The following is an 18190-nucleotide window of genomic DNA, read 5'->3' as shown; positions in this document are numbered from 1 at the left end:
AAAAGTATAGCAGAAATGTAATATTGCCAAGTAATTCCAGCATTCACTGAAATTATTCACAGTTTGCAAAGTACAAGTGAGAGAACAACCTTCAACACTTGCTATTGTACCTGACTAATATCAGCACATGGTTTTTCCTATGTTCAGAGCTGTTAAGCTTCGTCAGCAAAACTGAACAGTTCTGCACCTGTGTTTTTCATGGTTGTATGGCTTAAATTCTGGCATCAGAGCCTGGCTTTTAGGCACCAAAAGATGCAATGACAGAAGGATTTGCAAAACTAGCTCCTGTTGCTTTTTTTAGTTTGCTACTGTGTGTTCCTGCCTCTGAGGGAAGAGCTGGTGAAAATCTTTTTAGGGGAGAGAGTGAGATATACTTAAGAAATATGGTAATGACTTAAAAAATGCAAAAAAATTTAATTCCTATCTACAGGTTTCATTATTTATTTAATAGCTATTTCAATAATTTCAGTAATTCTACTAGGCCTGAATGACAGCTCCACTTCAAAAGAAAACCCACAAAAGCGTTCACAAAACTGAGTAAGTGCAACTTTTTGTGCGTGTGCATGTGCTTGTCAGGGACTGGTATCTTGTGTTATCCAGTGTTTGTTTAGCAGAACCTTATCAATGATTTAATGAGCTGTTTGTTGGGCAGGAATTTTCTAAGAGGAGATGCCACAGTCAAAGACACAGTTTAAAAAGAAAAACAGTTGAATCGAAACACAAAAAGGTTGAATTGTATCTTCAGAAATACATTTATGCATGCTTATTCACTTCCACTTACCCATGAAAACAATGCACAGTCAACTCGTGTAAACACTAACCCAGAGGCATACAGAATTACTCAAAGTGTCGTTGTGCAAGAGCTTAAATAGGCACTTACTTTACATGTAAGGAGTTGCGTGCTCCTCCCAGCCTCTTGCATATTAGTGCAGACTTTGGAGGAAAGATGCCTTCATGTACATTGAAAATGCAAAACTAATGTCAAATTTGCCACCCCAGCTTTTTCAGTTTGATTTTGAAATTAACAAAACTTCAGTTTTTAATATTTATGCACACCAGCTGCAGTCCTCCTCACAACTTTACATGTGAGCTTTCTGTCTGTCACATGATGCTCTCTCTAAAGCACCAGGTTAATTCTTGCCAGAACAGCTTAGAGAGTGGTTCAGAAAGCAGCTGGGTGCGCAGCACAGAGCAAATCAATATAATTACTTCAGCAGAAGCTACTACCTATCCCTGTTACTTGTAGGAGGATAGGTAGAAAGATAAAACACATCCATAATGCCTTAAACATAGTGGCTCCTCTATCTTCATTTATGGGAATTCATATTTACTTCCTGCATCCTGCTGTGAATGCTTCCAATGGACTGCACAATAGCTACAGTATAAATACTTTTTAAACAGAGAGTTGTTGCTCAATGTGGGGATGCTTGGTTTGTTTGCTGGCACTGAGCATCTGCATTAGCTTCCCTGCATGTATCCCTACAACTTCCACAGTTTGGGGCCTGAGAGCAGATGGAAAACCAGTACTTGTTACTAGTGTTTGTTTTCTGCACATTCATGCTTGAGAAGAGGGCTGCCAGGACAACATCCCCAGGCACAGGGGAAGAAGCCTCTTAGAGCACCAAGGAAGGGACCGAGTAAGAAGATATACAAGCAAGCTAGGACATACTCAAACATAGCTGAACTTGTACTGAGGGGCCCTTAATTCTGCAGTTTCTTACCCCCCCCCCGCCCCGGCACTACAACATTTCAAGATCTGATCTTTAATGAATATAAATACCGGGGAGCAACTTCACCAAGTGATACACACATAGCAACCAGAGCTGATATGAGCCCATATACTTCTACTGAAAGAGATGATAATGAAACAGGCCTGAGCTCGCCCACAGACCTGGTAAAAACTCAGCAAGTAAACCCTGCCCTACTAGAAATCAAGTTCTGTTCAGAATACAAGCCTTTTAGAGAGACCACTTGCACTCTCCAGTGGTACTGTGGATCTTGCACAACTACATTCATGCTGCCTTTTGGTCATATTTGCCCTTCAATCTTTGTCACTCCTTAATGTTTTGACAAAGAGCATCCTGCAAAGGAAGCATTTCCCTGTCTCCCCACTCAGTCTCAGAGGATGCTGTTTTTCCAGTGGACAGTGTGGAGCTGAGCAGAAGTGGATGCACAGAGAATCACACACAGCCATAAGTTCTCCTCCAGATAATTCAGCAGGAAGGAGCCAAATTACTGAATGTAGATAGGCCTTATGAATAAAGCAGGAAAGCCTTTTCAGCGAGAGAAAAAAAATGCTGTTTATTCTGGACATAACAGTCTGGCAGTTTAAACATCTGCAGCTGTTTTAATGCACACTCACTTCTCCTTGTAAGTTGCCTAGAAATACTGCACACTACATTGATATATTATATACACAAAGGCATTTACATGTGTAGGAGAGGAAATTCCTTTGAGAAGTCACTCTGCACTGCAGCATAAATACCATACCACTGAGGTGGAAGTTGTTAGTGTATCTTACCAGCAGGTCAGTCGGTGATTCCATCTGTCTTTTTGACAATTTGTTCACAGCTTCCCAATTCCCTTGCGGTTTCTCGTCCGGTGAAACCCATTGGAACACACTGTGATTGCAGGTTACCTTTTCTTCAGTGTTGTGCAAAGGCAAGCCATAGAGCAGAGGGTTTTTTTTCCACAAGGCCAAACGCACATTCCTTCACAGTTCTTCCTTCCTATCAGAGCTGATAAATTCCTGATGCAAAATTCAGAGCAGCTCCAGCTGAGTCCCTCAGCAGTGGCTCCTTTTTAAGAGAGGTTAAACAGCCTCACATCCCATTGGTTTCAATGGGAGATGAAGACGCTGCCCCCCCCGCCATGGACCGTGTATGGTTTGTATACTGAAGCCTGTTTCATGCACAAGATACACTGATAGCACAATCTGATCTTTTTATCTTTGTTGCTTAAATAAAAAAAAGTCAGAAATGAGGAAAACAGTTTTCCTGAATCCCACCTTTCTGTACCTCTCCCTGTCAGATCCTCATATCCCTTGTTAGCAAAAAGAGCTGCGTAATGCCAAGACAAGAGGTGGCAAGATCCAAATGATACGAAAATGATACATACCACAAAAGAAATCCTCAGAAAAGTTTCATTCATGACATCCAATAGAGATGCCAAATAAAGCTTGCTAAAGCACCAGTCTTATTTTCTTCTGAAAAGCTAGAAGCCTGTACAAGCAAAGTGACTGCACATTTTAAACAGATTCAATATCCTTCTCAGGACTTGACTTTACTTAGGTAGTTGAAATTGCAAAGAGCTAAATTCTGTCCTCCCTCATTGTTGAGGGACTGGCATTGAATTCATAAGACAGCAGATGTGAAAATAAATAGAGCTTTTGGCCCACCCATTTCAGTGAGGATTTTGAGCACAGGCTGCCTAGACAGACAGGCAGTTTACTTACTATCATTTCAGTTCTTGGTCCTCTACAGCACTGTTTTCTAACATGGGGTGCACACACCCCAAGGGGTGTGCAACACAATCCATTAGGGTGCAGGAAGAAATTTTTTTTGTACTCCAATAAAAATTAAAGATTTTTTAAAATCATGCTTATTTCATCTTCATCTTATCCTTTTTTTTAATATCTATTTTTGTATACGCTTTATGATGTACATATTACAGTAGTACATATATATAATTTATAAATAAATACACATATATTGGGAGTGCCTGCTCAAAAGCTTGTTACTGACAGAGGTTTACAATTTTAAAAGTTTGGTGACCACTGCTTTACGGGTGTTATTATGGTTTACTTGAGAACAGTGTCACACCAAATTATTTTACTAGGATTAATAAAATTGTTTTTCAAATGCTGCCTCTAGCAATTATTATTTTCATCATTAGCCTAAGCCCTATGAAAACAACAACCAAAAGAACTGCTTCTGTGGTCATTTCCCCTTCCTTCCTTTATGAGCCCCTCAAATCACAGAAAAAGTTATCATGAATAGCACATATAATGACATATTACAAGTTTGCAGAATGGAAAGGGGAAGGAAGAGACTGAAAATACATCCTCAGGCAGCACACATTATCACAACTCTGGTTTCCAAAGAACATGGTCCAAACAGCTGTGCACACAAAATTCAATTGGGATATAAATAGGGCACAAAACACCCATGTCCCAGATCAAAGATCTCACATGATATAATTTAAGCGATATCAGCTCTAGGTAACCCTACTGGTGCTGTACTATTTTAGCCTGTACTCAGGTATGCCTACATAAACTGTTAAAATGACTCCCTTTATATTGATATTACCCTGAATTCAGCCTCCTAAATCCTTACCCAAACAAAACTTCTGAGGATGAAATGACCAGTAAGTGAAATCCTAACAAGTCTGAATGGGCCAAGATTTCACCCCTGGAGCTCTTGAACATCCCACTCTCAAAGGGGAAAGGGGAGGTGAACACATTTTAAGGTTATATTAAAACAATGCCATTGAGAATAGCTCACTGTTCAAATTATTTGCTAAATAATAGAGTGTGTGTTGTTTTAAGCAAACTTCCTTTTTTCTTTAAAAAACATTTTTAATGCTTCAACAGTGTAATACTAAATAAACTTACAAAACATCTCAGAACTAACATAAACGTACAATTTTAATGCCTTCTAATCACACAAATCAACACAAGATTTTTGTACTTGTGCATGACCTTCTTCAAATTATCCCTCCATTTTGGCTGAATCAGAATGAACATGGGCTATTTGATAAAAACCACTAAGTGTGTGAAATGAGGGGCCCTCATCGCTTCTGCCAGACTCCTCTTGACAGAATGATGATAGAAGCATCACATCCCTGGGAGAGTAAATGCAAACTGACAAGAGATGAGCCTTTAGATGTTGAATATAATCTTGAATTGTGCTTGAAGTGTCTTATTATCTTGTCTTTTGATGTCTGAAGGGGTGGCTCATTGTTAGAAAAAGGAAAGCCCTTGCACATCTTTGCCATCTTTAAAAATTGTTTGGCCTTTAACAACTGCTTTTCCAACTAATGTCCATTTCTCCTGACAATAAATATGGCAGGTCGTCAGCAAGTGACAAACAATTCACTTTACACGCCAAGCTTTTATGGTTTTTGAGAGCTCATGTGGAAGCATATTTTAAAAAGCAGTAGGAAATTAGCACCATTACAAATGTTAAGATGGCTGAGTATGTGTAGTTCACTGTGTGGTTATTCATTACTGCTACGTTTCTGTTTTAAAATCCTGTCTTTCCTGTATTCAGACTGCTGTTAAAGTTCTTTATCATTGACTAAAAATAGTCAATGAAAAATAAAGAGCAAGAAGCAATTTTCTTCTGCTCTAAAAAAAGCACTATTATAGATACAGTACACGGGTAATGCATAAAATCATATTTATTAATCATAACAAATCAATATCAGTAGTAGTATGGCACAGTTTACCTGTATTGCAGACCCTCACAATCACATCACTTTTTTCCACCTTCAACCAGCGCGACTTTTTTTTTTTTCTTCCCAAACTTAAAAGTTTAATGACGAATCAGATCAATATGATTCCTTAGCAACTAAATCACAGGCACACTAGTTTTTCCTGTCACAGCACCAGTTTTGCAAAAGCAGTCAAGTTCTTTTTTCAGGTCTCCGTCACTCTGAGAATCCATAAGAATTCTCAAATGGATCATAAACTGTTACAGGGTTCAGGTTATTGTATCATTATAAAAACGTATTGATACAGTACAGATGACAAGACATGCAGCTCTTGTGCTAGTCTATTACAACCATCTGAATACCATAAGAAATATCAGATATAAACAAAATAAAACAGTCAGCAGTAAGCTGTCTTTTAGGGAACCCTTTAAACCCCCCCCCCCCCCATTTAAACTGTTTTAACCTGGTTTGAAATACAGCAGTTATATAAACCCGCAGAAAAGAGAATACAAAACCAGAATGGGTTATTAAAAATAAATAACCAAAAACCTGACAAGAACCTACAGATCTATTTTTTTTTAAATCATTGCAAGAAAGGGCCTGATTCTGCTCCTTGTGATAAGCATGAATGTTTTGCTCCTGAGTTTTCAGACTATAAAAAAAAAAATCCTCCCTGCACCCCTCCATCTCCCTTCCAGCACAGCCCCAGACAGACCCACTGCTGCTGCTAGGAGGATGCACCATGTGTTTTAACACACAAAAAGCACACTAGCCTTTACAACAGACGGGGGTCTGCGGCCACGTGCAAGCTTGAAATATGTAAAGTGCTATTCAAAATACACCAGCCATCATTTCCCACAAATGAGATAACAGCAATGTGAGAAAGGCTCAGCCCCCAAACTCAATCCCTTTGAGGTCTAGGGTCACAAGCCAGAGTCCCGCAAATCCAAAGTTGCTCATTGACTAGGACATCTCATCTGAGTAAACCTTTGCATCATCTGGTCCCTCTTTTATTCATTGCCTCATAAAAGCAGAGATGTGGGGGCTGGGGGAGAGTGAGCAGGACCAGCTGATTGAAAGATTTTTTTTTTTTCTTGTCAGCAACTGTTATGAGAAGGTTCACTGTGCTGTATCCACGCAGTTAAAATAAGGAGACTCTGAAAGCAATGCATCAAATCCCAGCAACAGAGCCACACAAGAGTTTCCTTCGCACTCTTCATACCAGGAAAAAAACACAACTCAAATGACTTATGCAGATGCTTTTCTTGTTGGATATTATCATTAAATTTACTGTGCTTATGAAAGTAAAGTATACTCAATTAGTAGAAAAAATATTTTAAAAATATTTTCATTTTCTGCTTTCTTCCAGTTGTAAATTTCATTTTTCCTTCAGAGAGATTTGTGGCTTGCAGTCCCAAATATTTATGATTTCAGGCAAGGAAGCATAAGAAAGGAGGAGAAATATCAAGCCTGTACATTTACAATCACCTTTGATCTCATATATATCTATCTAATTTCTTTTCTGCCCGTATTTTAATCACTGCTGATTTTTCTAGTCATGTTTTTGTTTCAGCAACAACTACTATTTATGGTCCTTAATTATTTTTTAATATCAAATTATGCTAATCTGCTCTACCTGTCCCATAAACATCCCCTAAAAACTTCTCCACCTTTATGGAAGCTTTACATAGGTTCCGACACCGACACACCATCTCTGCCCACAGGAGGTCAGATGCCGTTCCTGCCACAGCTACTGCCTGTTTCCCCATGGCAAAACAATGGAGGTGGAGTCACAGAGCCTTTGCAATACATACGCATACATGCATGGCATAACAGAAACCCACAGTAACCCTGGGACTGGTTCAAGAATTCATCTTTTTTTAAATATGAAGGCAGCATAATTACAGAGTGGTTGCTCCTTCCTGTCAGCATGTTTGCTTAGCTGATTTTAGGTCCAGAACATGGGAAACTGTAGAACAGGACCATGTTAGAGAGGTAAAACCCACAGACTGGCATGAAAGTATTGATAGGACAAATACCCCGTTGAAATCTATGGTCTTCCTGCGTATGTGATGGATGGTCACCCTAAGACCTGTCAGAATCCAGCCTCATGTTTATTCACATCACTGAGCAAACATGGCATCTCAACACCATATGAATAAATCCTAATTGTATGCAAAAGAAAATAAAAAACCTGTCCCATACTATATTTGCTCAAGAGATCAGACTGAATTCAAATGATCTTTCTTCCTTTGCAGTTAATATTGTGCTATCTCAAGAAATAATTACACATACTTAATCGCACAATATATTAAGTATGCCTTAAGGTGTATTTACTGAAAAGCAATCCTGGCTTCTTGATTAGACACAGGTTTTGGATCATCCTCTTCAAGGAACATACCCCCCCCCCCCATATGCTAAGCTTCAAACAAAGCACAGAAACCTAAAGCAGCCCTTGACAGATGGAGGCAAGATGCATTTGAGTAGACCTGAGCAACATCTGCCCATGCACAGCTGTCTATGCTTCCAGCTGTGCGCACATACTAACGAGCAGAAGAAGGAAGGAGAACGGCTCCAAACCTGGCTGTAAGGAAGGAGAGGGGCAGAAAGGAAAGGTGGCACTTTTTTTTTCCTGACCCTCTACTTTACAAGCCTTGGGCGTTTGTGGTGAGAGCAACAGGCTAGGCTGTGTGTCCAGTGCAGTCTGGGAGAGGACTTCCTTTATCTTCTGCTGGAATGCAACTGAGTGCTAATAATTCTTTATTCAACAACTTGCAAACAAGATTTTTAGAAGTAGGACTATGTCAGATAGGAGACTGAGCTAGAAAATGAAAATGACTTCATAGAATCTCTAATGGTCATCAAACCATACAACCACCATCTGAACTGAAAAGCACAAAGATGTTTTTAAAAGCTAGTATTAATGTGCTTCTATAAACTCCATGCTAGTTTTCAAAGAAATAATCTAATGATAGATTGCTGTAGCAAATACTGTTCTTAACATGGCAAAATCTTTATTTCTTATTTGTGTAACATTCGAATCTTCAGAGTAACATGGAATTGGTTTAGGACTCTGGTTTTTGGGGTTTTTTTTTTTGGTTTTGGTGTTTTTGGTTTTTTTAATTGCATCATATTCCAGTCACACTGAAAAGAAAGAATAAAAAGAAAAACAAAACTCCCACTCTCCCAACAACTCTTCTTGTATATTCTAAAATAAAAACAGAACTCCAAATTACTTTTAGGAATAGACAAGCAGTAGTTTAGTGTTAAACAAACACATTTTAGAGTGGCAGGGGTGTGGGTTGTGCACTGATTTGGTAAATGTAGATATCCCTGGCATATCTAGAAAACAAACCCAATTTCAGTGTTTCTGAAAACAGCAGTTTTTATTTAGCCAGATGAGATGAGGTACTATTCTTCTCTAGATGATCTCTGCTTTCAAAGTAAAAGGGCTTAGTCCTGCTTCCGAAAGCATCAAAGCAGTATCACAACATAAAGCAGGACATGTCACAAATCTTCCTTTGTTTCATACAGATATTGATTTTCATTTGTATATGGTGGAAAAAGAGAAAAATAAGACTTTACACTAACAAGTATCAAACCATTTCCATGACAAAATAATATTCCTGTTGAAACCCACAAATTACGACACATTTAATTTTATTCTGCTTTTGCCTCTGTTCAGCATTAATTTTCTCATTTAGTTGTCATTTTAATGTAACTTCTACCACTGAGCTCATCAGAAATGATTTTGTAACTAGCAAAATAATGTTATTTTGGTAGCACTAATGGTAGTACTAGCGGTAGTCATATAAAAAGTCATAAATAAAACCATTAATGGAAGAAACATTAATATACTGAATACGCAGTTAAATCAAAGTGTAAAAAGCCATAAAGCTGATCTTCCCATCCTCTGACCATCTGTCCCCCAAAAAAGGGACCACAGGTGATAGATGCAACAGAAGAAACAGCTTAGCAAGGAAAAAGAATTAAAACAAAGGAAAACCCACAAATGTCAGGAAGAACAAAACCTAGGAAGACAACACAACAAGGAAAACCAAGTGCTACATAGGATATTAAAGGGAAAAATGATCCGCAGGAGAATGGCAACTGTAACTATGAGCTTCCTGCAGCTACCTTTGCCTTTGGATATTTTTTAAAAATTTATTAACCTGACAGCAGGAAACTTTATACAGATTGCCCCCTGACAGGGTGCCAGCTTGGTATAAGCACTTGCTATCTCTTTGTTTAGCATAAGGAAATCAAGAGAGGTGTTAAGTGGTGCCATGTGCCCATTTGGGCAAATATAACTTTGCCTCCGTCTGCCTCACCTGCGCATTTCCGTGGAGAACTTGCTTAATCATCTGAAGTCCAATAGAAACATCCAATTCTCCTTCCTTCTCTCTTCTACGTTTGCTTCCTTTTTAATGTGCAAGTGTCTGATCTATTATTAATCTCAAAACACAAACCAGCAAGGATCTCAATCAAAGAAAGTAACAGTTTTTTCACAAATTACCTGTTTGCTGTCTAGTAGCCAGCAAGTCCTCTTTGAAACAGCCAGCCATTTATGTTGCTTTTAAACAAGTTTGTTGTTATTTTTATAACTTCAAAGACAGGGAGAAGAATGATTAACTAATTAAAAATGAACTATTTGTCATTCAGTCATACCAATTACATACTAGGAGTTCATTCTTTTTTCCTTCCCTCTCTAATATTAGTTATTCTGTATATAAATACAGAAAATCAGACTTCAAGCCTCATTTAAAAAAACACATAACATACACTTAGCTCAAAAAAAATTAGCAAAGAAGTAATTAGAAATTCATGAGAACAAACAGAATTGTCTTTAAAAAAACACAATTAACTTTCCCAATGCTCAAAATAGCTTTTGTTGTTTGTTTGCCTTTTTTAAATAGGCTTTGTCACAATTCAGGCACAGCAATAAGAGACTTATTTATTTCCATACAAGCAAGGGAATTGATAAGTGGGTCTGCAATATTTGCCCTTCATCAGCCCAATATTGCTTTCATCAAAGGTTAAAGGAGTAAGACTCCAGTCTCCTTGGAGCTGGAATATACGTGCTAGCATCAGTACCACCACTGCCTGAGCTACCTGCAATACCTAGACACAGCAGGATCGCTGTGCTAAGGATGGATTTTCTGTCTTACGATTGCATCGTGCTTTGTGTTTAAATAGTCATAACATCTTTTTAGGCTTTAATGGGCATTTACTCCCCATTCACAAGTGCATCCCCCACTGACTTCAGTAAGAACTCTGCCAAGGAATCAGACAATAACATTATTCAGAGCAGTTATTCAAGTCCCTAACTGTTTGCAAACACCTATTTAAAAATGCTCATGTCAAATCTAGCTTTCAGAAATAACAATCAATCACATAGCCAGGTCTTCAGATTCTTTGAAAACTTATTCATTAATTGAGCAAGACACCACTACATTTCAGAAAATGGATTTACAAGCCTGTATAATGACCTGGTTCTGTAAACATGCCACCCGTTAACGTTCCTCAGTCCTCCAGTCTTTGTAATGAAATAGTGCTCCTAATCCATAGATTACTTGCTTTAATAAAAGTATCACACATTCAAGCACTAGCAGGATCAGTCCGATGGCCCTTACTGATGGCATGGATAACCGATAGTGTCTCAGAACAAAGCATCCACAATGTGGAAATTATTGAATAAAATTATGTGAAAAGACAAGAATCTTTATATGCAGATTAAACATATTTCAAATCTTTGCTGCATCTAAAAGAAGGCTCTGATTTTAATATTGAAACCATTGGAGCCATGAACTTCCCTATCAGAACAGAAATATTCACCAGAGCTTTAAAATGCAGCAAGAGTGACAAACACACATTGCTTTCTTTCACTGAAATTACCAAATCTTATCAAAGTGTTCCTGACAGGCAGAGATCTTATAGGCCTTTAAAATTTGAGGATATAACCAAAACACCGAGAATCATCCTTAAATACACTGATGAAAGGAAAGCTCTCAGTCTGAAGGCCTTTTTTCCCCCCACAGGCTAGATATGCTGTTAATGACGATAATGTGAGCTTCCTCACAGCAACCTGACAATGACCTCTGCTCTGACCTGCAGAGACCACTGTCTCAAGAGGTAAAAGACAATTTAGTCCTTTATCCTTTGTAACTGAAATGACTCCAGTGCCATAAATTCTAATCAAGGCAACTTCTATTTAAAAAAAAAAAAAAAAATCAGATGATGTTTCCTTAAAGAGCAATACAAGAGATCTACTAGCAAAACACATCAGCTACAAACAACTTCTACCCTGTTCCACTACAGGGTATGCTTATATAGAAAGATGCATGCAGTTCTGAAACATGGGTAACAATATGGGAAAGGAAAACAAAATCCCAAAGCCAATGCAGGCGTCTGAAAATAAACCCTTCTTTATGGAAATGTGTGCAGATTCATTTAACTCCCATATCCCCGCTCCGTATTTCAAGCATACACAGCTTTACGAAAAGAGCAAAAAACTGGTAATGAACCAAATGAAACCACAGTCTTCAGATCCAGCACAGGAAACTTAAGATTTAATTTCACTGGAACAAAATCTTGCCAGCAAAAAAAAGGGTAGCAATCAGGTTTTTGCTGTCCAGCAATAATTAATAGGAAACACTTTTCAACCACAGTTATAGGCTTCATCTTGCACTCACTGTGTACTTACAGCTTTATTTATTTAAATAAGTTTGATACATAGAACTACAGGCTCAATCTCAAAGAGCAACTTTTTATAATACAGTAAAATCACCTTAACATGCAAGTGCATTCCCAGCTTTCTTTTTACCATTATCTAATTATGCCACAAATTACCTTCAGTTAAGGATAAATTAAGGACTGGATCTAACTCCAAGAAAGCCAGCCTCAGTTCACAGGGGCTTTTGGTCCTTGGACTAGCCACTTCTTTCCTGGGATTTTTACTGTACAGAGAATTTTATGCACGACATATGCCTAGGGTCTATACCAACTTCTGAATCTCAACAGTTATAGTATTACACATCTAAACATGAAGCGGGTTTTTTCTTACAAAGATTTTTTCAGACCAATACTTCATAACTTATTCTAAACTTGTTTAAAGGTATTGTATAAAATTGCAACTAGGATTAATTAATTTAGGATCAAATCCCAATGTGTTTATTCAAGTGAAGCTACTACTTAGCATTAACAAAATCTTTCTCTAGTAAGAGCCATGGCATTTGGCCTGGGTTACTATTTTGAAGCATATTGTAGAATAAGACAAGTTGATCTGAAAATGACACTGCCAGGAACATCAACAGCCAGACTCAGTTTCTCTGTTTCTTTATTACATCATATGATTAAAATAGGAGATACTGCTTCACAAATATTTTAAAGAGTAAATAATACACCACAAGATCCCTTGCAAAGCAACTTCACCTCATACTGCTCCACAAAACTGGGATTTCTATAACTGAAACACTGTAGCTGTGCTAACTCCACACTTCAAAACTGTATTTCTGAGCTAATGTGTTTCAGAATAGAGTCCTTTACCAACATTTTGCATCTCAAAGTATTTTTCACCATGTTTTTTACTCCCTTCTTGTTTCACATAATTTCAGTATCAAAAGTCTTTTTGCATGCAGGTATGCAGATTCCAAAAAGTCCACTGGTATAAACGCACAAGCGGAGGATTACAGCTGCAAACCCCCAGACCACAAGACAGCCTTCTCTTTCAAGCCACCCCCCCCCAAAAAAAACAACACCCAAAACCCAACCACCACCACCATGAGAAAGCAAGCAGGGAAACAACAAGCAAGCACAACCCCTCTAATCACAGCTGCTCCTGTCATCACTCACAGGTAACAACTGCACCACAGTGACAAAGTGCATCTTCCCAGACACCTGTGCACCAGTTTCAGGTGGGAGCTGCTTCAGATGATCAGAAACTTATCCCAGCTCGTGCTGGTATGTCTGAGACCCAAGGAGCTGCAGCATTCAACCCGCTTTGTCACTGACAGCAAAGCACCCATAAGAGAAACAAAAGTTTACTGCGTATCTACCCAAGTCAAAAAAAGTATAATTAATTGTACTCCTGCCCTTTCCTCACCTGCAGCAGGGACTGTTGTTGAAGAGGTGCCATTTTTATGATTAATTGTGCTATCTGCTACCAAAACAAAAAATAAATACCCACTGTTTCTATGGTATGCAGTAAAATACCAAAACAAGGAAGTTTGAGAAAAAGGAGGTGGATTTTAGGAAAAGGTACAGGTAAGTAATGCAGATCCTTGCAGAAACAAACCCATCCATCAAAAGAAGCTAAGCAGAACGTGTCTGGTGAGAAAGAAGAAAGCTCTTAGCATCTAATCATTCCACTCTGTTCATCTATGTGAAAATAAGACACGTGAAATATTACTAACATCAACAAGACACTCAAATGATGGTCATTCATTCCAACTAAATCAGCATGTGATTTTCACAATTTTTCCAAAAAACTTGAAAGGAGCAGTTGGAAAAACTTTGTTCTCTGTGGAACCGTCTCCTCCCCTTGACTTTCTAAAACACTTCTCCCTCTCCTGCTTAACAGATTTGGGGCAAATTTTCACACAGCATGTATTAAATTTAATACTGTAAAAAGAAAATTCTTATCTCTGATCGGAAGAAAGAAAGTTGGAGAAGAAAATTGTCAATCTCTATGCCATCACATGTCAATAAGTCCACAAATAATTTGATTTCAGAGACTGCAAAGAAAGGCCCAAAGTATGCATTCCTAACACGCTATTCATAACATTAAACAAAGAGAAACAGCTATAAAATAATGCTCCATATTTATGTATCAAAGCCTTAAACAAAACTACAGTTAATTATTTTAAATGTTTACTGCAAAACTGTCTTAAGGGATGCATCCATGACATAAAGGCTGATCATCTTTATTTTAAATTTGCTTGGTTTGATCCTCAAATGTATCAAAATAGCCCCACTGTCCTTTCTTTTATGTTCTCAAAGTTACTAAAATTAACTGACAAGGGCTGCTGCTAAAAGATCTGTAGCATCTGTCATAATTGTAACAGAACATAGATAAATGGTACATAAGTTCATACTGGGGCAGTTGAACTATTTCACCTACTTTTACTTGGGAACATATCTTTTTAGCAGTATAAGAATCAGGCTAGCAAACATCTTACACTCAGCAATATAAACAGCACAATATATTAATTTGCACTTTTTTCATTAGTGGTCTTAGGGACATAAATTATATTTGCAGTTCAGAAGACAAGATACTGTTGCACATCATTTCTATATCCCACTCGGCAACTCTAATGAAAGTATCTGTGTATATTTCACTATCACTGTAGAGCATCCAAACGACAATGGCTAAAAAATTATCCTGCCTTTTATTACAAGACTTTCCTGATCTAAAACCAAACAAACATACATTTCACTACACTCAAATGAAAAGTCCATTTTTTGTTTTGTATATGCCTTGCTTTATTTAATAGATGCACCCTAAATATTTGCGCAAATAAAATACAGAAAACACAGCTGAAGATATTTATACTACTCTAGACAACTAATAGCCCTCTGAATTTTAGACATTACAATTCTTTCCTGGATGAAATGAACTAAAACAATTATTATATGCTTTTTGAACATTCAAACTGCTAATGGAAATTATGCTTTCCATGGAAACAAAGATTACTAAGAGGGTGCTTAAAAATGGATGTGGTATTCAGTATTGGTCATTAATGTAATCTAGAAATTAAATTTTAGGATTTTTAAATTATTATTATTTTCCCATATCTGTAGTGAAGTTATTTAGAAAAACATTTTGTCCTATATCTTTTAGTAAGGGGTAAAGAACATTTTAAAAGAAAATTGCATGTATTCTTTTGTTTAAAAAAATCTTGCAGCTCTTACTGTAGCTGGAATACTGAAATCTGAACACTGCTACAGATTTCCTTACAGATTATGAAATCAAAACTTGAATCTTAGAAAATGGGCTCTCAGCCTCTCTCCCTTAAACTGCATTTTCTTTAACAAGATCATCTTCCCTTCAACTTCCACCTATAGGATCATGTAAAATAAGGAAATGTTCCATTTCTATTAAGGTTTGTGTCAAGTCACAAATGGGAATAATTAAAAGGAACTCCTTCAGGAGAGCAATCCCTCTAAACCCAAAATGTCACTATGTACCATACAGTGCTGCTCCAGCTCAGACATCTATCAACATCTATCACTCAAGCACGCGCCTCAACAACTCTGCTCCCTTTTCTGATTAGAGATCAGAGTTGCTTGAGTTGGCTTACAGGGTGTCATCCGTTTGAATGACAGATGTCTGTGTTGGAGTGCCATTCTTGCTGCTTTTGTTTTGATTGTGAAAGGTTACGCTTATCTGGAATAATTTAGACTATTTAAAAATAAATAAAAATCCAAAAGGTAATTTCCCTTTGCACAGGCTTTGGAAGAAATATTTAATTTCTAATTTAAATTCTAAAAATATTAGCTCCATGTGCAGTACCCTTGGTAGCCTTTGTTTACTCAGTACAGAGTGTTTTCTATGGGAATGTTTCAGGTCTCTTCAGCCAGCTTTATCTTTACCATATAAAATTACAACTTTTCAGTTTAATCCAGCCTTAGAAAAAGATGGTAGCATAGAAGACACATCAGCACCTAATGCAATAAATGTTAACGAACTACTCCAAGAAAATGATCCCCCCTTCTATTTTTTACATTAGAGACCATGGATCAAAAGAAAACATAAAATGTCTGCAACTTGCATAAAATAAGTTCATTGTTGACAAAAGTTTTCAGGACTGATGCTGTCATTCTGGTAACCAGTTTCAATGGGAGCAGAGGGCTGTATGTCTGCATGCTCCAAGCTACTCCTCCGTTCTTACAAGAAAATTGAGCGAACCAAAAAAAAAAAAAAAAAAAAAAAAAAAAAAAAAAAAAGAACGGGGGGAGATTGCTCTTCCGGACAACATGGTAGCAGTGAAATGAAATACCTAGACAGACTTACCGAAGAGCTTGCTGGGAGTGTCCTCGCTGTCATTTGATTCCACAGGCACAAGCAGGGGCTCATTCAGCTCGTTGTCTGAAGTAGCTGCCTTGTCCTCACCTCTCAACTCTGCATTCATTTCACTCCGCAGTGACAGCAAGGGCTTACTGACTTGTCCAGCTATCATTGGATCCTAGGATGGGGGGGCGGGGGGGGGGAGGAAAAATAAGAGTGAGGGGGAAAAAAAAAGTGGCAGCTTTGGTGTGCGTCTACTCTCTTTTCCACTCCCCCCCTCTCTCACACACTCACATACACACACACTCTCTCTCCCTCTCTTATCTCTGGCTGCTCCTGCTGTTATTGCTGGCTGCAGTCAAGTGAAGAGCTATTACAGATCCAATGAGTTTTCCATTACTCCCCACCCTATTAAAGCTCAACTAGCATGTGAGAGATTCAGGATGCTTTGGAGAAAAACTTCTATGAAAGCAACATAACCAACACAGCTTTAATTGTGGGATGTGCTTTTTTATGTGTGTATGTTTTCACACCTCACCCTGTCCTTAACGTAGTAAGGAAAGAAATTCCTGTATGCTCCAACGCCACAGAAGAGGAGCGCCCTGTGAACGCTCCATAGTGATTTAAAGAGGCATCCTCAGCTATACAACATTAACAAAATCAAATACACAGTTTCTAGCATTCCAGCATTTCTACGAAAATACACAGCAGCAAATAGCCATTTCATTACATACATTCAACAGAGATACAAATTTCTTCTAACTATTCCTGTCTTTGGAATAGTATACTCCAAAAGTCCATAAACACAGACAAACACACATTTTTCTTTTGAAAAGAAAAAAACACAGAAACCATTTTTTAAAAGATAAAATTAGGGAAGATACTTACACATACAGTTTGCAATTATTCTTGTGTTTGCGACATTATATCCCCCATAAAACGTTACACACACATATATATATAAATTTTTTCCTGATGATTTGGATCTGTTTTATCTTCTGCTCATTGAGGACACTTGGGGGTCAGGCATTATTTCCAAGCACACTCTATTATTCCGTTTGCAAACTAATAGGCACAATATCATGACAGCACAGAAACCAGAGGAAAAAAAAAAAAATAAAAAGGAAAAGAACAAGTGACCTCGTTGCGCTCTCTGGCAGCTATTTATTGCAAAGTTCATGCCTAAATGGTTCTTATGCAGAGAACAGGTGACCAGCGAGCAAGTAGGTTGGTTAGCATGTTCCCTCTGTCCCATCCTCACATTGGTCGATGTTTGCCTATGGGTTTTTTAATGTATTCATGTCTGAAAAGTGAATTTGATATGACACATGATAATCTATGAAAATGTTAATCAATACAAATAGTTTAAGCTGTCATCAAATGCACTTCTTTAGTCAATACTCATATCGCTGAAAACAATGTCACTGTCACCAGGGCTTAATTTGCACAGCACTTAAATATTGGACTCTGTGCATCAATGCACTCCTCTTCAAATACTGTAGGTAAACACATTTTCTCCCTATTTAAGGCTGAAGCACTCAGCACACATTTAGCTGAGCCGAATCCTCCCTTTTGAATACCTTGATAGGTCCACTGGAGGGCAAAATTAATACTTAATTGAATCTCACAGTCATCAAAATAATCAATACTTTTTTATTATTTATTCTTTACAGTCTGTTGACTGTTTCAAACCTCTGAGGGAATGGTGGAAAGGATTCATGGCTTTGAAACACTGTCATTTAACAAGGTAAT

General features: G+C 37.8%; 1 protein-coding gene across 1 annotated transcript in view; it reads right to left on the bottom strand.

The window, feature by feature from the left end:
• POU6F2 (POU class 6 homeobox 2) overlaps positions 1–16610 on the bottom strand; it is a 255820-nt gene extending 239210 nt beyond the window's left edge. The window contains exon 1 of the mRNA XM_010581772.1: positions 16445–16610. Coding sequence (XP_010580074.1) covers positions 16445–16610 — 166 coding nt within the window. The remainder of the gene's footprint in view (positions 1–16444) is intronic.
• Between the last annotated feature and the right edge of the window lie 1580 nt (positions 16611–18190).

The sequence above is a fragment of the Haliaeetus leucocephalus genome, unplaced genomic scaffold, assembly GCF_000737465.1.
Source record: "Haliaeetus leucocephalus isolate CR32 unplaced genomic scaffold, Haliaeetus_leucocephalus-4.0 Scaffold808, whole genome shotgun sequence".
Lineage (NCBI taxonomy): Eukaryota > Metazoa > Chordata > Aves > Accipitriformes > Accipitridae > Haliaeetus > Haliaeetus leucocephalus.
Note: the sequence above shows the minus strand (reverse complement) of the source record. Positions and strands in the feature narration are given on the sequence as shown.